General features: G+C 36.2%; 1 protein-coding gene and 1 long non-coding RNA gene across 9 annotated transcripts in view; one reads left to right on the top strand and one right to left on the bottom strand.

Moving 5' to 3' along the window:
- Window positions 1-27515, top strand: part of RIC8B (RIC8 guanine nucleotide exchange factor B) — a 99885-nt gene that overhangs the window by 45160 nt on the left and 27210 nt on the right. For all 8 annotated transcript variants that reach the window (XR_003142039.3, XR_007413506.1, XR_007413505.1 and 5 more), the window contains exons 4-7: window positions 4776-4870; window positions 14499-14727; window positions 15466-15561; window positions 21552-21696. Coding sequence is in view for 3 of the 8 variants with exons in the window: in XM_025461905.3 (XP_025317690.1) it covers window positions 4776-4870; window positions 14499-14727; window positions 15466-15561; window positions 21552-21696 (565 nt within the window). In the remaining 5 variants the exon portion in view is untranslated. The remainder of the gene's footprint in view (window positions 1-4775; window positions 4871-14498; window positions 14728-15465; window positions 15562-21551; window positions 21697-27515) is intronic.
- On the bottom strand, window positions 1009-10677 carry LOC125755925 (uncharacterized). The gene is made up of 2 exons (XR_007413507.1): window positions 10546-10677; window positions 1009-1463 (listed from the first exon to the last, which is right to left on the bottom strand). It is a non-coding gene; the product is annotated as an uncharacterized LOC125755925 (long non-coding RNA).

Below are 27515 nucleotides of genomic sequence, written 5' to 3'. Positions count from 1 at the left end.
TATCTTATACCATATGCAAAAAATTAATTTGAGATGGATGAGAACCTAAATATGAAAGGTAAAACAATAAAGCTTTTAAAAGGAAACAGATTATCTTCATGACTTTAAGTCATACATTTCTTAAGTAGGCAAAGATTTCTAAAACAGGACAGAATAAAAATCAAATCTTAAAGGAAAAGTTGACAGCTTGGTCTTCATTAAAATGAGCTCATCAAGAGAAGGAAGTAAAAAAGCAGACCACCAAATGGGAGAAGATTTTTTAAGACATCTATAAATAAATGACTCTATCCAGAATATTCTATCAAGAATATCCAGAAAAAGTTATAAAGTCAGCCAACCTAATAGAAGAATTGACAAAAGGCTTGAACAGGTAATTCACAAAAGAGGTATTCAAATGACCAGTAGTTGTATGAAACTTCATTAGTCATCAGGAAAATGCAAAATAAAATCAAGAGACCATTGCACACCCACAAGAATGACTAAATTTTAAAAGGCTGACAATACCAAGTGTTAACCACAACTGTAGAGCAAGTAGTGAGAGTATAAGTTGGTATAAACACTTTGAAATGCTTTTTGGGAACATATTCTAAAGCTTGGCATATGTATATGCCCTATGACACAGCAAATGAGATGTAAGAAAGTATACTCACAGCAGTTTTCATGAATATAGCCCCAAACTGGAAACATCACGAGTAGGATAGATAAGTAAATTGTAATATATTCATTATATTCAGCAGTGCTTTCTTCACCTAACTAGAATTTTTTTGCATTAGCTATCAGAATAAAACTTTCATATAGTACAATATTACACACAGTGTCAAACTGGAAAAGTCTTTAAGTGTTCATGCACACCTTTGGCACTTGTGGCACTGCAGGTCATTAGCAAATGGTGTGGACCAGCCCAGCGCTGGTCCATAGACTGCACCTCGAATAGCACTGCTCTCAAGTGATGAAAATGAAGAGACTGTGGGTACACATAACAACCTGAATGAATCTCACAACCAGACACAAAAGAGTCTGTATTTTATTATTTCATTCAAGTAAAGTTCAATGACAACAAAAATCACTAATCTGCGATGTTAGAAGTTAGGATTACCCTTGAGGAGCAGGAGACTATCATTCTAAGAGGCCTTGAAGAGATTTCTGGAGTTCTTGATCTTGGCTTTGGATCATTTTTATGCTGGTTATATGGATATGCTCATTTTTGTAAAAATGTATCTAACTGCCCACTGATGACTGGGTCGCTTTTTGTTTTACTTATAATTTACATTAAAAATGCTCAAACACGGGGGCACCTGAGTGGCTCTGTCAGTTGAGCATTGGACTCTTGGCTTCTGTTGAGTCATGGTCTCAGGGCTGTGGGCTCCATGTGGACTCCACACTGGGTATGGAACCTTCTTGGGATTCTCTTTCTCTCTCTCGTTCTGTGTCTTTCTCTCTCTCGTTTCTCTCTCTCTCCCTCTCTAAAATAAAGAAATAAATAATTATTGAACACCTATTAAACACATGCACTCTAAACTTGTGAAGGTAATAGATCAGTACAGAAAACAATGTGGGGATCCCTGGGTGGTGCAGCGGTTTGGCACCTGCCTTTGGCCCAGGGCGCCATCCTGGAGACCCGGGATTGAATCCCACGTCGGGCTCCCGGTGCATGGACCTGCTTCTCCCTCTGCCTGTGTCTCTGCCTCTCTCTCTCTCTCTCTCTCTCTCTCTCTCTCTGTGTGTGTGACTATCATAAATAAATAAAAATTTTTAAAAAATTAAAAACAATGGGTATGCAAGTATATAAATGAATGTGTCATTACAAATTATGATTTTATGAAAGGAATGGTAGTAACAAGATACAGTGATAGAAAATAATGAAGGAAGAAACCTACTTAGATAAGGTGGTCAAGGAAGGGGCTTCTCTAATAAAATATTTTAGCTGGGACCTGAAAGATGAAAAGGAATTGGTGATTGCCAATAGTGGAGGAAACAATCCAGGGATTTTAGCAGTTGTTTTGGGTAGAAAAATAAAGAGAATTTAGTGGATTTATGGTAAAGAGGGCATCACAGACATAGGTATAACTTGGGAATTGGTGTTATAAAAGTTGGGACAGAAGGAAGTAGGATTTTTGGTTTACAGCTGCAAGTAAAGAGCAAAATGGATAGTTTTGCTTGTCAATATCAGCATGAGAAGAGAACAATTGTGATATCTAGAATAAAGGAAAACCTAGGTTTTTGTTTTGTTTTGTTTTGAGAGAGAGCGTGTGCATGCGAGTGAGTACGTGGAGATGGGAAGGGGCAGAGAGATGGCGAGAGAGAATACCAAGCAGACTCCCTGCTCAGTGCAGAGCCCAACATAGGGCTCTGTCTCACAACCCTGAGGTTGTAACCTGAGGTAAAATCAAGAGTCGGCACTTAACTGAGCCACCCAGATGCCTCAGAAAAATCTAGTTTAAAAGGAAGTACGTTACCACTTAATTTTCAAAACCAAGGAAAATATGATATTCTAAGAGTTAAGAAATTGAAGGAGTGCCTAGGTAACACAGTCAGTTGGGCATCGGACTCTTGGTTTCAACTGTGGTCGCGATCTCAGGGTCATGGATTGGGCCCCACCTGGGGCTCTGGCTGGGTGCAGAGTCTGCTTAGGTTTCTCTCTCCCTCTCCCTCTCCTTCTCCCTGTCCCCCTCTCCACTGTTCACACTTGCTTACTCTCTAAAATGAATGGATGAATCTTTAAAAAAAAAAAAAAAAAGGGTTGGGGCCACCTGGGTGGCTCAGCAGTTGAGCATCTGCCTTTAGCTCAGGGCGTGATCCTGGGGTCCAGGATCGAGTCCTGTATCAGGCTCCTTGTGGGGAGCCTGCTTCTCCCTCTGCCTGTGTCTCTGCCTCTCTCTCTGTCTCTCATGAATAAATAAAATCTTTTTTTTAAAAAAAGAATTAAGAAGTGGAAGAATTTCATATGTGTTTCAGTGTGCTTCATGTAATTTGGGGAAAGTAAAAGTGTATTTGCATATTAGAGAATTTTGTTTCAGGCATTTAGAAATGGATGGCAAATGGGATGGTATCCAGGTCAACCCTGCCAGTCTTTGTGTCTCTGGCATTCCACCGATTCCTTGTTCCCTTTTCTCTCTTCCTTCCACAACACTCGATTATTTCATGATCACTCATTTTAGCTCTATCTTCTGTTTCCTTCCTCCCTCATCCTTCCCCCTCACCTTCAAATGTTCCATTGCAAGTGCTAAGCACTTCCTTGTATAGCATCCTCTTTAATTCTTCTATAACCCTAACAGTCATGTATGTGTGGAGATGCGTGGGGAAACTGGCTCAGAGTAGCTATATGACTTGTCTAGGGTCACAACCTAGACTCTAGACTCCCAAGTGCGGTGCTTTTTCCATTATGCCACTGAGGCTTCTGTCTCTTCCAAATTGAACATATGACAGTTTTATGCTTGAAATACTGTCATCTGCATTATGAGTAATGAAATTAGGCTCTATTGTTTTTTGTTTTTTTTTTTAATTTTTTATTTATTTATGATAGTCACAGAGAGAGAAAGAGAGAGAGGCAGAGACATAGGCAGAGGGAGAAGCAGGCTCCATGCACCGGAAGCCCGATGTGGGATTCGATCCCGGGTCTCCAGGATCGCGCCCTGGGCCAAAGGCAGGCGCTAAACCGCTGCGCCACCCAGGGATCCCTAGGCTCTATTGTTTGTTAGATTTTATAAGACATATCTTCTCAGAGGGCTGAGTTATATATGTGAATATAAGAACATCTATGAATATATGTATATGAGTATATTTTACTTTATACAGACTTGAGATAAATTATATGCTAAACTTTTTAAGTTTTTTATAAAGATTTTTAAATTTTCAAATAGTTTTTGAAGTAATTCGTGACTTCCTGAAGTATAGCATGTGCAGGATCTCTATTATAATGATCATTCATTTTATCTGTCTTCTTAATTACTAAAAATCTGGAAGAAGAGAGATATGACCTTGATGCAGGTGATTAAGGAAATGTTAGTAGTGCAAGATCTTGCTAAAAAAGAGGAGGTAAACTAAGTGGTTATTCATAAGTTAGCTTATTTCCTACTGCTTGTGTTTGTCCCTCTGACTCTTTATGTGTCTTTAATACCAATGAGTAAACGTTGGGAAATAGGAGATTAAACTCACATCATTATTTTTTCATCACTTGCTGCTAATTCTGAAAGAATTAACAAGATTTGGGGGACCTAGGAGATTAAGAAGACTTATTAAAATGAAGTTGATAGATTATAGATTTTAATTTATTGATTTTGAAAATCCAGAAATGAGGCATTAAAGATATACAACCCACTATTAAGATATCTGATAGCACTACATCTATTTGAACTTTTATAATAATTAATAGACTGGAACAGTATACTATCAAAAGAATCTAGGCTTTCTGGAAATGGCAAAGATCCTCAGATGAATCAAATCTTAAGGTTAAACAATGGGAAATACCTAGATATTGATCATGCATCTCTTTGCCTGACATGCCATAAGGAATGCTAGCTAGATCACCACCTTCTGTTTTTAACCATTTCTGGAGGTGACTGTAGCTCTTCATATGAGACAGTAACTATTCACTAAGTACTGAGAACTTTTTCTACAATACCCTGACTTCTATTACGTATGCTAGAAGAATGACTGTTCAGGGGGACAGGTGGACCATATGATGACTCTCAGGGATGTAAGGGATGTAGTGATACCCCAAACTCCCTCATTAAGGCATTCAATCCCCAATTTTTCCTCTTTTTTATTTGCTGTAGAGTGATTCTCATCAGTTCCGTGTCATGGCAGCTGTCCTTCGCCATTGTTTACTAATCGTAGGTCCAACTGAAGACAAAACAGAAGAGCTGCACAGGTAGGTAACCTCTGTGTTGATACCTTAGTGAAGGACATCATCAATTCTTGTTTTTATGCATGTAATTTTAGTTGTCGTAAGCACAAGAAAGTGAAAATATTACAGCAAATCAGGTAACTGGTGAGAAATCATTACTGTGTCCTCATGAGAAATTTTCATTCTATCCCTTTTGACTTTATTGAGTCCCAACAAAAGAAGACAATTTGGCATTTGTTGCATTCAACAATAAAACCCAGAGCAACAATAATAATAGCACAATTCAGTAGTTATTGAATACTGTGTAGTGACATGATGCTGAGTGCTTTATATTAACTTATTTTAATCAGCACACCCACTTTATGAGGTAAGTACTGCTATTTTCCCCTTTTGACAGGTGATGAAATTGGGGCATAGAAAGATGAAGCAATTTCTCTGAGATCACATAGCCCTAGTAAGTGACAGGGCTTGGATTTGAATCCTGCTTTTCATTACTACACTCAAACTAATACTGTCACTGATTTCATTTTGAGTATTTACCGGGATGCCTTAGTATCTCAGCCGTTGAGCATCTGCCTTCCGCTCAGGGCAAGATCCCTGAGTCCCACATCTGGCTCTCTGTGGGGAGCCTGCTTTTCCCTCTGCCCATGTCTCCACCTCTCTCTGTGTGTCTCTCATGAACAAATAAAATCTTTTAAAAAAAATACTGAAAAGTATACCTTAAGCAATATGTATTAATTAAATTTTTAAAACTTGCTATAAGAATTTGGTCAGTCTCAAGTATTTAAAAAGTAGTTCAGGTGTTGGTGACTTGCCTGTTGGAGCTGTTGATGAACTACTGTTGAAATATATCATTCTTTGAGAACTGAGTTCATGCATTTTTCTAGTTCTCTTTCTATTCTAGATCAGACTTGCAGGAACAACAGTTAAGACTGCATATGGTGCTCTAGTCTCTTAAAATACAAATGGTATTTTTTAAAGATTTTATTTATTTATTTATTTATTTATTTATTTGAGAGAGAGAGCCATGAGCAGGGGGATGGGCAGAGGGAGAGGGAGAAGCAGACTCCCCACTGAGCAGGGAGCCCCACTTGTGGGCTCAATCCCAGGGTCATAGAATCTTTTTTTTAAGATATTATTTATTCATGAGAAATACAGAGAGACAAAGACACAGGCAAAGGGAGAAGCAGGCTCCCCACTGGGGAGCCCAATACAGGACTCAGTCTGGAACCCTGGACCACGCCTTGAGCTGAAGGCAGACTCTCAACCACTGAGCCACCCAGGCATCCCCCAAGGTCCTAGAATCTTGACCTGAGCTAACAGCAAACACTGAACCAAGTGAACCATCCAGGCACCCTAAATACAAATGGTATTTTAAACACTGCAAATAAATTCAAATCTTCAATTAACTTTGGCATTAACTCTGCTTTACAAATAAAATTGGGTTCTTCTTAATGGTAGAAAGTGCCTTTTGAGCATTTATAATATTCTGTTTTCCAAAATATGGCTTATGTAAAACTTCATAGGAACACAACCAGAGTGTAAAATGAAACATAACCTTAATTGTTATTTTTCAATCAAATCCTTATTATTTTAGTTAGGATCAGCAATTTATTATTTGATACTGTACAGAGTTTGTTGGTAGGTTATCTTTACATACTCTGGTAGGCAAACATTCAAAACTTATTTTTTTCACATGTAAAAAGTATGACTTTTTTCTTCAGCTACAGATCAAAAGTTCCTTTGATTTTCTTGAGACTGTCCCTTTAAAAAATAATCAGATTAAGTGCAATAAATTATAGCCTCTAAAAAGACTTAAACATTTTGATTCACTGTAATTTTTTTCATAATCAAGAGACACTAGAAATACAGATACTAAAACTTTAAAGAAATGGATTCATAATAAGCCCAAGAGTAAATTGATGGCTTTTTTTTGTTTGTTATTTTGGAAACCAGATATCATAAGTTAAATGGCATTCATACAAGAATGTAATGAGAAAGTGTTTTGGGAATTGTTATACTAGCTACAAAAAACATTGCTAAGGATTTCTCTGATAAATTTAATATTTTTTTGTTTTGTTTTATTTTTTTAATTTAATATTTTAACACAGCACCCAGTATTTATCAAAAAGAGAATAAGAAGAGACATTTTAAAAATCAGATTTTTTAAAAAGTAATCAGATTTCTTTCTTTTCCTTCTGATAATATTTACTTTTTCTTAAATTTTAAAGATATTTTTCTTTAAATTTGCTTTTATCTTAAAAGTTGGTCTGATAAAATATCTATTAGCTACACTGTAAATAAGAAGGGATATCCGTAAAGCCACAAACAGGATATAGGCGTATTTCTCAAAGGCTTTCCTAGGAGATTGAGGTTGCTGCTGACTTGACAGTTTATCTGGAATGGCCCTGCATGTCCCTTTAATCAGAATTAAACTGATTAGTGCCATTTGAGAGTAGTGACACTAGGCTAAGCCATTTAAATACAGAGAAAACTGCATTAACCTCAAAGGGCTATATTAGGAAACTTACTAAAATTGTAACACCCATTAAATTCTGCATATTTATAGTGGCCTGAAAATCAGGTGTGTGTGTGTCTAAGGCAAAGTTAGAACAACAACAACAAAAAAATCAGAATATTTTCAAAGTAACATTTTGTTCCATTTTTTTAAAGTTATTTTCTAAGTTTTTTTTCTTCTTGACACTTTGATTTAGAGAAAATGTAATGAAATAGCTAAACCTGGATAGTGTATGATAATGCATTATCCTCAAATTCAAAGAGTTGTAGTAATGATTAAATGAGACATTAATAAAACACCCTGTCTCTGGCACTGAGGAAACACTCAACAACTGAGAGATCTGCCCCTGCTTCTGCCATCACACTACTGTCACCGCCACTTCTGTTATTCTTATTACAATAAGCACACTGGCTTTTTGATCCAATACTGAGTTCCAGATCTCTTTTGAAAAGTTGTTTTTGATTTTGATATTTTGTGTAGGAACTTCTGTGTACATCCTATGATCATGTAGAGAAGTCTATTTTCCACTCATCTAAGTTTTTCTCAAGCTAGATATATTTTATGATACATGCATGACAGGAACATTCTAGGCTCCTCCAGGAGATGAGTGAGTAAAAACATGGCTTGGCAACAGCTTTTGTTGATGTGCTGTCTTTGTACGACAGTGTCCTTTTGTCCCCGCCCCCAGAGCAATCAAGAGGACAGGGACGTAGAGATAAAATGAGTTAGCTCACATAGACAGCTGACCTTAACCTTTATTTCCACTAATCAGTATCTTAGATAGTTTTTAAAATCTATTTATTTCATTTCCTTTTGTCTGTACTTAAAGTAACAAGTAAAGTGTTGGTTTGAGCCACCTTTTTTGATACATTAAAGGGCATCCTAAATCTGTTCATCTCTGCTGTCTTCCTGAAAGTATTTTCAGCCCTCTTGTCCATAATCAGTAAGCTTATGCATAAATAGCCACATGTGGATGTGGATGTGGTTGTGGTTTTGTTTTATTCTAGAGAGAAGGGGGAAGATGGGAATGGCCTAAATGCTGGAGAGGTGAGGGGAGAGATGGACCAGATCTGATTTAATTCCTTTTAGCCTCTCAGTCTAATTTCTTTCACTTAGCATATTGGCATCTACAAAACACTTTCTCTTTTTTTTTTTTTTCCTGCACTCAAAGAGCCAGTATGTCTTTAAAAAGTACTTACCTCCTTGCCTTTTTTATTCTTAGCTTAGACGAACTTTTTTTATCTCGTATATTGAATGAGACAATTTAGTACTTAATAATACCTCATTACAGTCCTAAGAAATGTCTTTTTTTTCCAGCTTTATTGAGATACAACGGATGTATATTGTTTCAGTTTAAGGTGTACAATGGTGTTGATTTGACAGACTTACATATTGCAAAATGATTACTACCACAGCATTAGGTAGGCATAATGTCTTAAACATGGCCGACTTTTAATTAATGTTTGAAAACTGAGGGGAGAAGAGATGGGGAAATGGGTAAAATAGATGAAGGAGATTAAGAGTATGTATAAACTTTGTATCATAAAATAATTAAGTCATAGGAATGAAAAGTACAACATAGGGAATGAAGTCAATAATATTGTAATAATGTTTAGTGACAGTTGGTAACTGCTCTTAACATGGTGAAAACTTCAATAAAATTTTTTTTGCAGAAGTTTGAAAACTGGATGATTTCATTTGGCTTATATTTATTAACTGAGCACTTAACTATATATTAGGCACTATGCTGAGCTCAAGGACAACAAAGATGAATATAGTCCAATCTCTGTTCTCCAGGGCTCACCAGCTAAGGGACATAACAGACATGTGAATAAATAAGTGCAGTTATTTTGATGAGTGTTGTTTAAGACACAAACAAGCTTATACAGGCATACAGAAAACAAGAGAGTTTACTTTGTCTGGAGAGATTGAAGAAAGGGAGTCTTATTTTATTTTTTTGTTATCATTAAAGCTCCTAGCTCTTTAACCTGATTCTTACTGTGAGTAACAGTTATCTAGGTGAACAGATATTTTTTGAACTATCATTGAGCACCATACTAGGTCCTTGAAGGGCTCCACAGTACATACTCTACAGGAACATAATGTCTAAATGAGGAGACAAGACATAAATTTTATGAAAAGTTAGAAACCAATTCAAGACCATAGTAGAAGAGCTGTCAAAAGATAGTTTTTGAGTAGTTCCCCAGTGACTTAATTGTCCAAATAATAATTGCTAATAAAATTTAAAGGACAAGCTCACTGTGTTCTAACATGATGAGGAAAGTCTTTCTTACTCATATTACACCTGTTCTCCATCCTCATCCAGACCTCTGGTCTCCTGATGATTCCTATTTCTCCTACCTATAAGCTCCCTATGGGTTTACATTCTTACCTCTCTATTCTAAAGCCCTGGTTCATGATTTCAACCTATGTATACACCCTCATTTGTTCTGTCCTGCCAGTTTTGAAGCACCCAACCCCAGAGCTGTCAGACCATCTTCCTTCTCCACTTCTAAACACTGAGGCTGCTCTGGCTTGTAGGACATTTTACCTAACCCAACAGGTTGGTCCATCCTCTCCACTGCATGCATGCAGAGTTGTTTCTCAAAAAGCATATCTCTGCTTAGAATCCTCATGGCTTCCCTCTGTCTTTATGTTTAAGAGTAAATTTCTGTTGTCCTTTTGCACTTATTAATAATCTGCAGCCTCATTGGGGAAGTCTGTTTCCCTGGCTTCTGTACCTTCTTCTTTGCCAGAATAACTCTGGTTTGAGGTCATCAGTAACCCATCTGGCCATAATCTACATCTCATCATGGCAATCCCCTTTGTAATACCCCTACCCCACTCCACACACACATACATGTACTTTTTTGGTCTCATTGTCTACTAAGGCCCCTCCATTAGAGGCCTTGTCCTTTGCTTTATACTGTATACTTAGCACCTAGCACAAGGCAGAGTAAGTATTTATTGAGAATGAAGTAAGGTTTAAGCTAGTCTTAAAGAATGAGAACATTCTAGGCAGGAGAACACATGGCTAAATACAGAAAACAGTATGTGTGTATGGCACATTTAGAGAACAATGATCAGGTTGCTGTGGGTTAAAAAGATATGCTTTGCTGAGAGCAGCATTCAGCGGTCTTTCCATCCATATCTTATCCAAAGTTTTCTTGAAACTTCTCACCTGCAGCTCCTCCAGTCTTCTCTTGCTGTTTACAGAAAAACTCCTCTAGCTGTTGACTGTCTGGTTCTTCTGCTGTTCTCTCTTGAGTTTGATATGCTTGGGCTTTAGAGCCATTGCTGCACCAGAATGACTATTATTGAGGTCACAAGTGACTTTCATGTTGCTAAACCCAGTGGACATTTCTCACCTGTAACATGATTTACTTGATCTGTCCACATCATTTGACAAGGTGATCACTCCATTTTTGTGTATATACATTTTTCCAGGATACCATACTATCTTGGTTTTCCTCCTACTTCATAGTTGTAATTTCTTCTTCAGTTCCTCAGCCTCTAGACATAGAGTGCCTCAGGTTCAGCCTTCATAGTCTTTCAGTCCATCTCATTCCCTCACTGATCTAATCCAGTCTTTTTTTTTTTTCTAATCCAGTCTTTTACCTTCAAACACCATCTACATGCTAATGACTCCTCAGTTTTGTCTCTAATCCAGATTTCCCTCCCTGAACTCCAGACTCTTATAGTTAACTTCCGGCTAACATCTCCAGTTAGAAATCTAATAGATGTCCCAAACTTAACATATTCAAAGTTAAGCTTTTAGTCTTCCCCTAAAAAGTTGCTTCTCCTGCAGCATTTCGCATTTCAGTTTATGGGAACTCTAGCTTTCCACTTGCTAAGGCTAGAACCTTGGTCTCACACGTCACAACTACCTATCAAGAAATATCCTTCAAAATGTATCCAGATACAATCACTTCACTGTTACCATCATGATCAGTCACCTGAATTATTATAGTAACATCTTCATTCTTCTCACCTTTGATGTCTTACCATCAGTTCTCAATACAGTAGAGTGACCCTTTTAAAGTAAATTAGAGTATATCACCATCTAGAACCCTACAGTGGCTCCCATTTCATTGAGATTAAAATTAAATTATAATAGCCTGCAAAACCAATCTGCCCCCCCTATACCTATCTGATATCCTATCCTACTCCTTTTTCTGTATTTGTGGTTCAGCAAGATTAACTTCTTTACAGTTCTTCAGTCATACCACTACTTCTACCTTGGAGTCTTTGCTCTTCCTCTTCTATGTGAAATGTTCTTTCCCCACTTAGGCACATGGTTCACTCCCTTACTTCCTTTCAGACTTTGCTTAAAAGACACCATTTTAGTGAGGACTACCCTAACTACTCTATTCAAAATTATAACTCACATGTTCGGTCTTACCATCCTGGGTTTCCTTGCCAGGCCATTTTACCACCTTCAATCGTGCTATTCAGTCATCTTATTTGTTTTTACTTTTCATTGACTGTTCTCTTCGTGCTGGAACATAAGTTCCATAAAGGCAGGGATTTGTCTCTTTTCTTCATAAAACAATGCCTGACACAAATAATTAATAAATAATTACTGAATTGAGCTAGATTAAATTTAGGAATTTAATCTTTTAGAGATCTTAAGGTTTAAGTAAACTCAAGCCATAAAAAAAAAAAAGATATGTGAGCCCCAAATATAAAGAAGATACATTTGAACCAGAAAGATTTGTTAATGGCTATAGGTCTACATGTACCATTATCATGTTCCTCGTTGTTATTTGATATTAAGTTATGTTAGGCCAATGATACAGGACTAGATTTTAGATTGCCTTCCCTCTCTCACAAATAAAAAGGCTTTAATCAGAGCATTAAGGAGTTCTAAATAGGCATTGCTTTTGAATCTGCATATCAGGAGGGGGCTGGGAGCATGAGTGGGAGGATGTCATGTCCCAGTGATTAATGATCTCTAGGAAGCTGAAAAGGGGAGAGTAATATACACAGTATTTCTACCCCCTGGAGTAGGAATGCAAACACCATTGTGCGGATCTGTGCATAGTCACTGACTTCCTGGTAGCTGGAGAATTTCATACACCCTTCTACCACAAATAAAACTGTCAGAGAAGTGACAGAGCTCAAAAAGCGGGCCTTCCTTACTTAAAGAGAATAGCTCAAACACAGTGAGCCAGAAAATTAATTTTGCGTTGTTTGGAAACCTGGTTGTTTAATAAGAAATGAGAAAATGGGAACTTTTCTTGAAAAGTCTATAAAACCTCCAAACATTTGTTGAATCAAACTCTACATTTTGTTTCTTAAATTTACCAGATTCTTGGAAACTGCTTATTTTAAATGAATTTAACGGGAAACATTCCTTTATAATGAAATGCATTATCTTAAACTTTTTAGTATGGTCTCTATGGTAGATTTAGAGAATCATACTATCAATACTATTGCCCTATGTGTTGAAAAAAAACCTAACATTTCAAAATGGTTTATACAGTTTTAGAAAGTAATTCTATGGCAGGGTTCTTTCGTTTTGTTTTCATCCTCAGTGAATCTATATTTAATAACAGTTTCCAAATGCTTAAGTCAGAAGCAAAACATTTTTAACTCTAGATAAGGAACTACAGATATTTGCAAAAATTTTTGAAAGAAAGTTTGTGGGAAAAGTGTTGTATTTCAACCATTTGTGATTTTTTTTAAAATAATCAAAATTAAGACCTTTGTTTAACAGTAGCGAGTAGTAATCACAGCAGCAGCAACAGATTTTTCATGGGGACCACCAAATAACTTGTATTTTAACCAGAAACTGTATATTCATAGGACTTGTTATTTTTTTCTTGGTTCATATTTTTTAGATACCCTTTACATTACTATTCATTGTTCTGCATTATCTAATTTTTAAACTTTGATCTCTTATGAATATTTTTTCCATAATATAAAAAGAAGGAAGGAAATAATCTTGGGGAAATGAGAGCTACACTTCAGATTGAAAGAAAGAAAAAAATGTGTATTTTATTTCTGTTTTGTTGTTTACTTTATCTTTGAGAGTGTCACTATAATCTAAATTAAAAGGAATTACTATGTTCTAAATTAAGGCAGCATCGGATAGATTAAGCCCTGAGTTTGGTTTCCAAGTGGTTAGACTTTCTGATTGCATTTGCAAGAGTTTATTTTTAGTCAGGATGTGGTTATTTTTAGATCTGCTTCTCTGTCACTAGGAAATGTAATGCCTGTCTTTCCATTGTTGTTTATCAGGAAGTTCTGAGGCACAGGCTTAGAAGATCCAGTTAGCAGAGAATACTGCCTCCTTTTAGATGAAAGACTGTGAAATAATGCCTGAAGGAAAATCTGTTAATTGAGAACATGTCTAATTTTTAAATTATTAATGTCACTTTAATCTCTTATACACTAACAACAGAACAAGATTTTTATGTAATACCAAAAACACAAGGTTTGGGTTCCCCCTACTGGTGTGCATTCCAGGTGCGTGTATTCATTAATGCATAGTAGAAGGACCTACAGGATAGAAATTTGAAATGGCTATGCTGGCTTCTTTAAAGAGACCTGGTGATGAAAAAAAGATAAAAAGTACCATTACCCATTTTCTCCTAATGTCTTTTAAAAAATAGGATGATCTAAAAATTGTATTTTTTATGTCTAGAAAGAACAAAACTTAATCCTATAATATTTGGTTTTTAATGCTGTTGCCTCTGTGATAAGCTGCTTATATACAGCTTCTCAGATGCTTTATGTTATAATCTAAGGAATAATAAAATACCAGTGGCTCCACAAAAGGATTTAAAATCCCAAGGAAAAAATATAAAGCTAGCATTGTGTCGTAATAAAATTAAAGAGCTGTATTAAAGCTCACTAATTCCTATTTTAGCATTTCAGAATGTGACATGACATTATGTGATTGTGTCCATTTAACATCTGTTCTTTCTAATTTGTCATATGTGAACTTTAAACAGTTCTCTTTATTTTCTGTCTCTTAGTCAGTAAATGCCAGGTAATATTAAAGGCTTGTTTTGAAAAAGAAAAATTTTAATTGACTCCTGGAAGTCATTTCTGAACTTCTTATTATGTTTGCATTTTAAAGGACTATTCAGTAAAATTAAAATATTGTATTTTTAAATTGCTTTTCAGCAATGCAGTCAACCTTTTAAGCAATGTTCCGGTCTCTTGTTTGGATGTTCTCATTTGTCCATTAACCCACGAAGAAACGGCCCAAGAGGCAACGACACTAGATGAACTGCCCAGTGATAAAACGTCTGAGAAAGAAACTGTTTTGAAAAACAATACCATGGTATACAATGGTATGAATATGGAAGCCATTCATGTTTTACTCAGTTTTATGGAGAAGAGAATAGACAAGGTAAGGCTGATAAAATGGTGGACTTGGAAAGATGTTTCTAATGTAAATGTGTGCCATATATGCAAACATCACAGGACATGATTTTTAAATTTCAGTTTTTTTTTAATAGCTGACATATTGCATAATTATACCCTGGAAATCATTTTATTACAATATATGATTAGTTACAAAAACCAGTGAATTTAATTGTTTAAAGCCAAGAATTTTGTTGATGCAATACCAAAATTGTGACTCGTGCCTGAAGGTGAAGGAAAAATTAATTACTTATCCATGTAGTTATTTTATAAGACATAGAAATAAAAATTATCCCCCAAAACACTTGATGATAAACACTTTCCATAATACCTAAAAGCTATCTTTAAAAAAAATCATCAATATTTCATTTGGTGTGAGCTGCTTATTTTCTTTTGTATGTCATTTGCTTTGTCAGGTATATTAAAAGGCAGCAAGGTAATGTGGGTGGGCTTTCAAAACCTTTGCCTCATTTATGCCCATGGGCTGAGCCATTGAGGACCCCACAAAATGTAGAAAGATCCAGGGAGAATAAAAACAGACATTATAAACATGAACATAATTGATGGAATGGAAACATCATTAGGAAGATAACTTCTTAAGTAGTTTGTAAAGCTTTGGTAACATAAAATGCCTCTCCCTCAAAAAGGAGTATTAATGTGCTCGGTTATATAGAGGAAAATAATGCTGTCAGAAACTAATATATATGTCTGGTTTTCTTTCTAGGGAAGTAGCTATAGAGAAGGTCTAACTCCAGTTCTCAGCTTACTAACAGAATGTTCCCGAGCCCATCGAAATATCAGAAAATTTCTCAAAGATCAGGTAAGTGCTTAATGCATATTATACCTCATAGTTAATCTTCTTATATGTCATTTTTAAAAATAAAATTAATAAGTGGTATTCTTTCATGATGGTTTTATTTCATAAAATCAGAAACTCGGAAAATTTGTCTGAATCTTTGAAATCTTCCTAATCCAGAAAAAAGTGACCCTCTGTATTTCTCTGAGTCATTCAATCATTTATTCAGCAAACAGTTGAGATCTACTTTGTGCTGTGTTCTAAGCACTGAAAGACAGGTGAAGTCTTTACCTTGTGGAGTTTTCCTTACAGTGGGGAAACAAGAGTAAATGAATAAAGACATGTTATGATGGCAAGTAGTGATGTGCTCTAAAGAAAGACAGCAGGGGATGGGGAGGCTGAGGTGAATGGAGAGGGCCTCTCAGAGAAAGTGACATTGAGTAGAAACTTAGGTAAGTAAGAAAAAGATCTCTGAGAAAATCTGGAAGAGGAATGTGGAAAGAACAAGGTCAAAGTCCCTGAGATGACAGGATGCTTTGGTATGCTTATGGAAGAGCAAGGAGACTAGACCAAGTTAGTAAGAAGAAGAATGGTAGATGAAGTAAAAAAAAAAAAAAAGGTAAGCAAAAACCAGATGGCCTAAGGTTGTATAGGACTTTTGATTCTCTTCTAAGTGAGATAGCATCGGACCATTTTGTGAGTTAAATTAAGGGGACCTCATTTATATTTTAAAATACTCTGGCTACTACATCTACTACATGTAGAAGAGACTAGGGCAATCTGAGTAGATGCAAGGAGGCCAGCTGAAAAGAGGTCTGATGGTGAAGGTTTGGAGTAGGATGTTAGTAGAGTTCACGGGAAGAATTCTTTCCACCACTGGTCTTCTGTCCATTTGCCCCTATCATATATCCTTTGTGTCTCCCCTTCTATCATGATGGGTGGATTGTCACAACTTTCTTCTTTGGCCAGCCTCTACACTTGTGTCCTGGATTCCTTTCCTTCTCATCTTCTCAGGAACTTTGCTCCTGAATTTATCTCCTCACTTACATTAACCTTTATATATATATATATTTTCTAGGTCATTTCTGTCTTCACTCAAAAACATCTTTCATCTTAAAAACAAAAACACCTTCCCTCAATTCCACTTCTCCAGCTGCCTCCCCATGACTCTGCTCTTCATAGTGCACTCTTCCTCAGAAGAGTTTTCTGCACTCACTTTTTTCTATTCACCTTACTCATCTTTTTCTCCTGAACCCACTGTAATTAGGCTTTCATGCTTTCTACACCACTGCAAAGGTACTCATCAAAAGTCACCAACCCAACATTGCCTCATCTAATAGTTCTCAATCTTTTTTTTTTAAATGTATTCCCCAGTGCATTTTAAGGTGACTGAGTATTCTGTCCTTCTTGAAATACTTTCTTCACTTGATTTCTAGGACACAATAGGGAACCTCTTTGCAATTTCTGAGTGCCCAGAGTCAATATCCATGCCAGTGATTTAAATATGCCTCTGGCTCCTGAATTTATATCTCTGGCCCTGACCTGTCCCCTCAGCATCAGACTGGTAACAGACTACCTACTCATCTCATCCCCTGGGATGTATAGTAGGTGTCTTAAGTTTAACATATCCTAACCTAAGCTCTTGATTTCCTGTTGCTTCATATTTCTTTCCTTCTTTCCACATTTTAGTACATGGTACCACCATTCACCCCACTGCCTTTTTTTGCCATATAGAGTTTCCCTTATTAAGTGAACCAGCTTCATTTTCCCCCTTTATGTGTATGATCAAGATTTAGTAAGCACCTTACTACATGATGAAGCACATTAGTAGATATTGCTGCTAAGGAGAGATTAGATAGTAGAGACTCTGTCTTTGAGGAATTTATAGTCCATTGGAAGAAAAAAGTAATACCATGAAAGCATGAATACTCATTTAAATCAAATAAAATAGTTAATTAATGAATTAAGGTCATTTCCAATTTGATTATTTTAAGATATTCTACTTAAAATAATAGGACTTGGTGAAGAATAATAAATGAAAAATATTTTAAGTTTTCTCTATTTTAGCTTTTTCACATAAGATTCAGTTTCAACTGAACTGTTTAGATTTTGCCATCTCTAAACAGGATAGCCAGAAAGCCTATTTGTTAAACAATATCTTTATATGAAAGCCTTGGGTCACCTATCATGTGGATACAAAGATTATGAAACCCACTTTTTGTTTTTGTTTTTGTTTTTTAAAGATTGATTGATTGATTGATTGATTCATGAGAAACACACACAGAGGGAGAGATAGGCAGAGACAGAGGGAGAAGCAGGCTCCATGCAAGGAGCCCGACATGGGACTCGATCCCGGGTCTCCAGGATCATACCCTGGGCTGCAGGCGGCGCTAAACCGCTGCGCCACTGGGGCTGCCCTGAAACCCACTTTTTGTCCTTAAAGAAGCACTACAGTATAAAGAGATGAGACCTGACAAGTAAAGATGATTAAAGACACAAGACACACACAAAAAAATCAGCTTTCCTTCCGAGAAAGATGCAGTCTAAACTATGATGATTAAGAAAGGCAGAATATAAAGTAACAGATGATTAGTTTTCATAATAGTATAAATGAAACAATGGCTAATTAATTATTATTATGCCCTGTAGTTAATATCTGATTAAATCCAACTCATGCATACCCAAAGGAAATTGGTATTTAGGCAGGTAGAAAGAGAACAGATGGTAGAAATTACTGACCAAGGTTGGTTTAGTCTGGAGAGACTTACAGAAGAGACAAGGATTCTGTGGATTGGACAGAATAAGGAAATGGACAAGATCTGTCAAGGAAAAGACAGATGGAGGGTGGTATTTGGGAAGAAATAGAATGAGTCCATATGAATACAATTTGTCTGGGAGTGATACATTACAATAAAAGCAACAAACTTCTGTTTTAAAAACTTGTTTTAAGAAACCCAAAACATAGCTAACAAAATTTGGGGGTGATAACCTTTGTTTATAGAGTCTTCACTCTAGAACAGTAGGCACATACTACATGAAATTACTCGTTAGACGTCTCATTCTTCAATTCATTCAGTATATAGAGACCATATAAAACTCAGTATGGTTAGTGAATCAAATAATAAGGGTTTACTGTGCAATGACTTTGTGCCTATAGAGCACAGAAATTCTGGTGCTGTACACTATCAGAAATATTGAAATATGGCTTCTGTAAACACTTTGGGTAGATTATTCAATTTTCTGAGACTCAGTTACCATTTGTATTCACAGCCATATCTCCAGTGCCTCCAGTATTTCCTGATACATGGTAGGAACTCAATATAGAAAGAGAAGGGAAAGAAGAAAGTCAGTTGAATAGATTAAATAAAATGATATACACATGAAGGGTCTAGCAGAGTTCATTATTATTTGACTTTGTTTTTATCCTCATTTCCTCCTATAGTGCCCAGCTTATAGAAGGCGTTTTTAAAAAGATATCTGAAGGGTGCCTGGCTGGCTCAGTTGGTAGAGCATATGACTCTTGACTTCAGGGTTGTAAACTGACTCCCATGTTGGGTATAGAAGATAACTTAAAAATAAAATCTTTTTTAAAAAAGAAAAAATAAATGAAATCTTTTTAAGAAAGATATTCAAATTAATTCATTCTTCCATTAGCAAATATTTATTGAACATCTGTAATATGCCACGCACTGAGAGCAGTAAATAAAACAGAAAGAAATCCCTGCCCCTATGGCTTTGACTCTTGTGGAAAAAGGCCAATAGTAAAGAAATAAATACATACCATATCGGGTGGTGATGAGTGCTGTGAGGAAGATTAAGGTTGGGAGAGGGAGCACAAAAAAAAAAAAAAATGCACAAGGTTAGTCATATAGAGTGATCAGGAAATGTCTTCCTATAAGCAACATTTGAACACAGATTCTGAAATAAGGGAAATGAGCCATGAAAGTTTCTAGAGAAAGGATTTCTGGGCAGAGGGAACAACAAATGCAAAGACCATGAGACGGGAAAGTCCATGGTGTATATAAGGAGTTCCATGGAGGTCTGTGCAGCTATAGCAGTGTAGGCCAGGAGTACAGTAGAAATGAAGTTAGAAAAATAGCAGGAAGATGGATTATGTTAAACCTATGTTGTGAGGACGTTGTTTTTCACTATGAGTAAAATGAGAACCCCTAGGAACTGGAAGACATTGAGAACAAGAATGATGTGATCTGACTTTCAGAGGATCCCTAGCTGCTTTGTGGAGGATAAATCACAGAAGGACCAGGGTGGAAGCAGAGGCCACTAGGAGGTTGTGATAATAACCAGTTCAGGTGAGACGTACCAGTAACTTGGTACGTCTAATATTAGAGGGTTTGGGGCAGCCTGGGTGGCTCAGCGTTTAGCGCCGCCTTTGGCCCAGGGCGTGATCCTGGAGACCCAAGATCGAGTCCCACATCAGGCTCCCTACAGGGAGCCTGCTTCTGCCTGTGTCTCTGCCTCTCTTTCTCTCTGTGTCTCTCATGAATAAATAAGTAACAAACAAATGAAGCAATTTTAAAAAATAAATAAAAGTTCCAGCAAAGCTGATTTTAAAAATAATAATAATAATAATAATAATAATAATAATAATAATAATATTAGAGGGTTGCTAATATTAGAGGGGGTAGTAAGTTTGTCTGGATTATGGATATATTTCAGAGGTATAAACAATATAATTTGCTGGTAGATTGGATGTGGGATGTGAAAGAGAAGAGGCTATTTCTAAGGTGTTTGTACTAAGCAGTTGGAAAAATAGACTTACCATTTAATGAAGTGGATGGAAAACTAAGAAGAAACAGCTGTGGTGGAAGCATCAAGAGTTCTGTTTAGGACATGCTAAATTTGAGAGGCCTAAAACTCTAGAAGTCAGTAAAGAAATTAAGATAGAAATATAATTTAGGGAGCTCTCAGTATATGGAGACCATATAAAGCTATAAAACTGGATGAGATCACCAGTAGATTAAATGAAAATAGTGAAGAATGTTGCCCAAGAGCTCAACCCTTGAATGTTCCAATACTTAGAAAACAAGAAGAAAAAAGAGAATTGACAAAAGAGGCTAGGGTGGAGCAGCCAGTTGAGATAGGAGGAGACCCTGAAGAGGGAAGAGTCTGGGTGGATGAATAGGTGAGTGAGTGAGCAAACAGACAAACCAGGACATTTCCTAGGCCCTCTGCAAATCAATCAATAAAATAGGGATGGTGGTGATGTTACTACCTCCTTTGCAAAGTTATTGTGGAGATTGATTATAGAAAATGTATCTATAGCCTCTATTATAGCATCTACCTAGAAAGCATTCAATAATTAATAGCCATTTTTATTATAAAATAAAACCCAAGTTCAGATTTTTTATTTATTTATTTATTTATTTATTTATTTATTTATTTATTTTAGTTAAATGCTGCAGGAATTACAGGAAGGGAAAAATCAGTAGGAATCAGAGTATTTATTCTCCCTGTGGAAGAAAGAGAAACTTGAACCTGACTTTTTTTTATTTATTTATGATAGTCACACAGAGAGAGAGAGAGAGAGGCAGAGACACAGGCAGAGGGAGAAGCAGGCTCCATGCACCGGGAGCCCGATGTGGGACTCGATCCCGGGTCTCCAGGATCGCGCCCTGGGCCAAAGGCAGGTGCTAAACCGCTGCGCCACCCAGGGATCCCTGAACCTGACTTTAAAATGGATTTTGACAGAGGCAGGCAAAGGCACCGCAGATGCTTAGATGATTAAAAACTCAGAAATGAATTAAAGTATTTCATGGTGGTACAGTGAAGAGATGTTTCTCTTCAAATGAAATTTCATTACAAGCATGAAATCATTTGAGGGGGTTTCTTTGTTTAGTTTTATTTGGAAGCAAACCTCTATTTTTTTTTTAAAGCTTTTTCCACTCTTAAAAAACTGAGCTCATAGACATCATAAGACTGACCAGTTGCATGGTACCATCCTTACTTACTCTAGTACCCACAACTGATGATGGTTTTTGCATTTCTGCCATTAGGTATTACCACCATTGAGGGATGTGACAAATCGACCTGAAGTTGGCTCAACTGTGAGAAATAAGCTGGTGCGCCTCATGACACATGTTGACCTTGGAGTCAAGCAAATTGCTGCTGAATTCCTTTTTGTCCTTTGCAAAGAGAGAGGTAGGTTAAACTCTCTTTGCTCTCTACTGTTTTATTTTTTCAGAGGGAATTTAAGAAATCTTTGTGTTAGTAGTGGCCACCTCATTCCACTCTTTTCAGAGCTTACTCCTATCTTCTATTAAAGGGCCTGAGGAGATATTAAAAATAATTTGAACACATTTTCTATGTGCTTCTGAATTCATTGAGATGTGTAAACATACTCAAATTAAACTTTGCCTTCTGTATCCTTAACCCACACTTCTTAATCTTGATGAGTCAGGACCTAGAGCCATTATGAAAAATCTGTTTAAGTAATTCAGGTGCTACTTTTTTTTTTTTTTAAGATTTTATTTTTTTAAGTAATCTCTTCACTCAGTTTGGGGCTCAAAGTCACAATCCTGAGACCGAGAGTTGCAAGCTCTACTGATTGAACCAGCCAGGTCCCTCAAGGTGCTACTATTTTGATAACCAGATGAAGGCCTGGGTTAATTCTCCTTTTTAATTCCTCTTAGAATTAAAGCTATAGGAGTCTTGGTTTCTTCACTAAGCTATTTTATCAATAAATAATAATTCAGTGTGAGCTACGTAGCATACTATGGAAGTATAAAATAGAAGATGGAAAGTACAAAAAAATGCTTGATATACCCCTTACTCTTAAAGAAGATAGAGGTAGAGAGAAATTTTAAAATAACTATACTACAATGTAATAAACACCATTCTGTAAGTATATATAAAGTGATTGTCTTCTGAGGTAACAGCTAATAATTTTATTTTATTTTTTTAATAATAAATTTATTTTTTATTGGTGTTCAATTTGCTAACATACAGGATAACACCCGGTGCTCATCCCATCAAGTACCCCCTCAGTGCCTGCATCCAGTCATTCCCACCCCCCCGCCCTCCTCCCCTTCCACCACCCCTAGTTCGTTTCCCAGAGTTAGGAGTCTTCCATGTTCTGTCTCCCTTTCTGATATTTCGTACCCATTTCTTCTCCCTTCCCCTCTATTCCCTTTCACTATTATTTATATTCCCCAAATGAATGAGACCATATAATGTTTGTCCTTCTCCGATTGACTTATTTCACTCAGCATAATACCCTCCAGTTCCATCCACATTGAAGCAAATGGTGGGTATTTGTCATTTCTAATGGCTGAGTAATATTCCATTGTATACATAAACCACATCTTCTTTATCCATTCCTCTTTTGATGGACACTGAGGCTCCTTCCCCAGTTTGGCTATTGTGGACATTGCTGCTAGAAACATTGGGGTGCAGATGTCCCGGCGTTTCAGATATTTCCTGAAATTATATGGATTATTTGCTCTTCAAAAGCAAGTTCCTCAAACAAAGAACTTTAAGATATCCAGATTTTTTTACCTATTTCTTTCTTTAGCTCCTGGTTTTATAAATGTGCTAGTATAAAATTCCCATCTAAGCTGATTTTATATTCCACTTTTATAAAGTATTTCAGTTTTGTAAGATATAATTTGAAGATAGAAAACTTAACTCACTTCTCTCAAAATCTTTAGTTCAATCCTTTTTTATTACCCAGCTTTATTGAGGTATAATTGACAAGTAAAGTTGTATATATTTAAAGTATATTATACAACATGATGATTTGGTACATATTTACATTGTGAAGTGATTTATTTTTAATTTTTTTATTGGAACATTGTGAAATGATTAACACGGGTTAATTAAAATATCTGCCACCTCACATAGTTACTTTTTGGGGTTTTGTGTGTGGTGAGAATGCTTAAGACTTAGTCTTTTATTAAAAAAAGACTCTTTTAGCAAATTTCAAGTGTACAATACAATAGTATTAACTGTAGTCACCATGCTGTATATTGGATCCTCAGAACTTATAATTGAAGGCTTATAGCCTTTTATCAGCATCTCATTTCCCCTATCCCCAACTACCATTCTACTCTCTGCTTCTAGGAGTTTGATTTTTTTTTTTTTTAATATTCTCCATATAAGTAAAATCATACAGTATTTGTCTTTCTCTGGCTTATTCACTTAGTATAATGTTCTCTAGATTCATACTTGTCACAAATAGGATTTCATTCTTTATCACAGCTGAAATAAATACACACACACATAATCTCCTTTATCCATTCATCTGACAATGGACACCACTTGTTTCCATATCTTAGCTGTTGTGAATAATGCTGCAGTGAACTTGGGAGTGTAGATATATCTCTTGGGGATAATAATTTCATTTGCTTCAGATATAAAAGTGAGTGATGGATCATGTGGTAGTTCGTTTTTTTGTTTGTTTTTTGTTTTTAATTTTTTGAATAACCTCTGTACTGTTCTCCATAGTAGCTGCACTAATTTGCATTCCCACCAGTAGTGTGTAAGGGTTCCCTTTTTGCCACATCCTTGCCAATACTTATCATCTCTTATCTTTTTGGTAAAAGCCATCCTAACAAATATGAGATGATCTTTCATTGTAGTTTTGATTTGCATTTTCCTAATGATTAGTAATGTTGAGTATCTTTTCACAAAAATACCTGTTGGCCATTTGTATGTCTTTTTTGGAAAAATGTCTTTACAGGCTTTTTGCCCATTTTTTAATATAATTATTTGGGGTTTTTGCTTGTTGAGTTGTATCCATTGACTTCTTAAACTTTATTTCTGACTGACCCAGCCACCTTCAGTTCCTGTTAAGATGGTATATTAATAACACTATTTGATCAATATAATAATGATAATAAACATAACTATTATGTATGGGGGTATCATGTTCCAAACATTCTATGCCATAATCTCATCTAATTCTCATAAGAACCCTCCAGTGTCATAAATGAGTTAACCTGGCACTTGCAGTAATTTTTTCAAGGTCACACAGTTGCTGAGTGCTAAAGCAAATTTGAGTCCTCTTTCCATTCTGCCACATTTCCTCTTATAGTAATTATCTTCAACTTTCTCACATCTGCTCTTTTAAACAATTCAGTCCCTTCATGACTTTGAAAAAAGATTGATGTAGCATCTTGGAATTAAGTGACTGGTATAGTGCCTTGCATATGGTAGTCTGTAAATACTGGCTGAATTGAATCAGTTTTTCCAAAATCGGAAATGAGCTGTTTTTTAAAGTATAATTATGTATGTATACGTAAATCTAAATCACACATCTGTATCTCAATCAAAAGAGGTTTACCACAATATAACATTTTATGCATTGTTACCTCTGAGTAGTAGGATGACTGGTGACTTTTTTTTTAGTTCTGTGTATATTATAATTTTTCTGCACTGAGCATGCATTTCTTATTTACTTTTAAAAAATTTTTAAAGAGGAAGCTGAAGTTTTATTTCTTCTATAATTACATATCTAAATACATAAATTATAGATTTAAATATAATCACCTTACTAATGTGTTAGTGTGATAGCAGATATGGTATATGCATTTATAAATGAATTTGTTGTTTTTAATTTGAAAGGATTAACTTTGAAAAGCCAACCCATATTAGCAAAAGTGTATCATTTTCATTTGACTTTTAACAATTCCAGATATAACCATCAGCTTTTCCTTCCAATTTGATTTTATATGTAGTAGATATATTCTTCTGGAATAAAAATTTACCTGTTCAAAAAAAACCTTTTCAGCTAGAGCCAGGGAGTACAGAGGTATAAAGATAAACAAAATCTCTGCTTTCATGTTACTTACTTTCTTACCAAGGGTTACAAACTCACATGTCTGCAAATGCCAGGCTGGTAATAAACATGAACTGGACGTAAGATGATAAATGAAAACTGACAATTCATTGCTGGGAAGGCGGTGGGTTGGAATAGGGGAACAAGGGGATGGTGCAGGATTGGAGAGAGGACACTGCTGCTACTTAGCTCCATCTCATTGTTACCATGAAGGAACATATGGCTAACGTTACCACATCTTCCAGATTTTTCAAGAGAAACCAGGACTCTGGATTTTTACATAAAATCTCCCAGTTTTTAAGTGCTGTCAACTAATTCTAATTTAAAAGCATCTAGCCAAAAAAAAAGTTTGTAGTCTGCATTCAACTTGTAAGTCATCAGATTTTGGAGTTTGGGTTGGGAATGGAGGCATACTATATTAAAGTGAGATAAATTTCAAATAATTCATCAGTGTTTAACATTCTTCTTAAGGACATTCAAAGCTAAGTTTGAAGGTGAACGTACAACAATTAAGGCTTAAAAGTCACACCACTAAGTGGAAACAGCAAGCAGCAGTCAAATTGGGTTAGGAACACAGAGACTAAATTAAGAATGAAAGTTGAAATGGCAGAGACACAAAGGGCAGGCTTGCCACAGAAAGAGTCATCCCAGTGTCTTAAATACCCATCGGTACCAGGCTAAAACTGTGTCCCCAGTGGACAGTGGCCCATAGGTTAACTTGTGCTCCTTCCTACCAACTTCTGTTAAGCCAAATCTAAACTTGTATTACCTGCTCTGCAAATTGTGTACTTTATCCAGGGGACTAAAGAGAGGCCTTATATCATATATTAAAAGAAAATAATTTATAATACAACCCTCCCCCTGTTAACACATTCATTAATTCCCAGTGTGTGCTAGGCACTGTGGTAGGGGCTGCATTACACAGAGAAATAAGGCTGGGACACCCTCAGCACATAGTGCCACAACTACAAGCTTACTTTGATCTCCTTTATTTCAGTCTCTGAGGAAGAAATCTGTTTAGCTTGAAGCTGAATCTCCCTTTCCTGCTGATCTTTTTGTCTTGGAAAGTAGTTACCCTCTATTCCTTTTTTAATTGTCTCTAGGTGTTGTACTCAACCTATACACATCTCCATGTCACTGTCCTTCACATCTTAGCATCTTGAAAGACTAATCTGTTTTTCCTCTTAGTATCCTTACTATCCACTCAGGCTTCAACTTTCTGCAAGGTAGGCTTCCCATTGCCATTCCCTACCTCCCAGATTCCATTGGAAGTGTTCTCAACAAACTCATAAGATAACTTAAGTTCAAAAGCAGTGGATATTTTTTAGCCTTTATCTTATTATTGACCACTCTCTGCTTCTGTGCTCCCATACACTCCTAGATTTCCTCTGACCTTTCTTTTCAGTCTTGACGATTGTCTTGGCCTGCACTTAATTGCCAGTGTTCCCTAGAGTTCTCTTCTGATCCATGTTCTCACTTAACATTGCTTCCTGAATGATCTCATCCTCTCCCTTGACATTCAGCCTGTTTGCTGGGGATTCCCAATCTGTATGTCTCTTAAACTATTGAAATTGTCATATCCCTCTGTTTCTGGTCAAGTTTTCTTCAATCTGTGTTCCACATGGCTAACAGAATGATTCTTCTAAAATATAATCTTGTCATTACTACCTTGTAAAACTTTCTAATTTAAAAGCATCTAGATAAATACATACATACATACATCTAGCTGACACCGAGTAAAATCCAAATTTTATTAGATGCCTCCATGGCCTAACATATATTCTAAATTCAGTTTGCTATTATCTTATACTTTCTGCTTAGTCGTGCTAAATTTTTTATTCTTTCCTGATTATACTGTACTGTTTCTTGGCATTATCATCATGACTTGGCAGATACCGTTCCCTTTGCATGGAATGTCTTTGCTAGTATGGTGAGCTTTATTTATCCTAGAAGATCAGTTTAAGTATCATCTCTGTGAAGACTTGTCTGATCATGGAGGCAGAGTTAATCATTCTCTCTTCTTTTACCATTTTTACTTTCTTCTGTTTTTAGTACTTTTGATATTTGCTATGTTCTCTTAATTTGTTGAACTTACATTCTAGACATTGAGTTTCTTTAGGTCAGAGATCATGTTTTCTTCATCTCTGGATCCCCAGTTTTAACATAGTACCTTACAGATAGT

Source organism: Canis lupus, chromosome 10 (genome assembly GCF_003254725.2).
Source record: "Canis lupus dingo isolate Sandy chromosome 10, ASM325472v2, whole genome shotgun sequence".
In the NCBI taxonomy this organism is placed as follows: domain Eukaryota; kingdom Metazoa; phylum Chordata; class Mammalia; order Carnivora; family Canidae; genus Canis; species Canis lupus.
The sequence above is the reverse complement of the archived record's forward strand: the minus strand, read 5'-3'. Positions and strand labels throughout refer to the sequence as shown.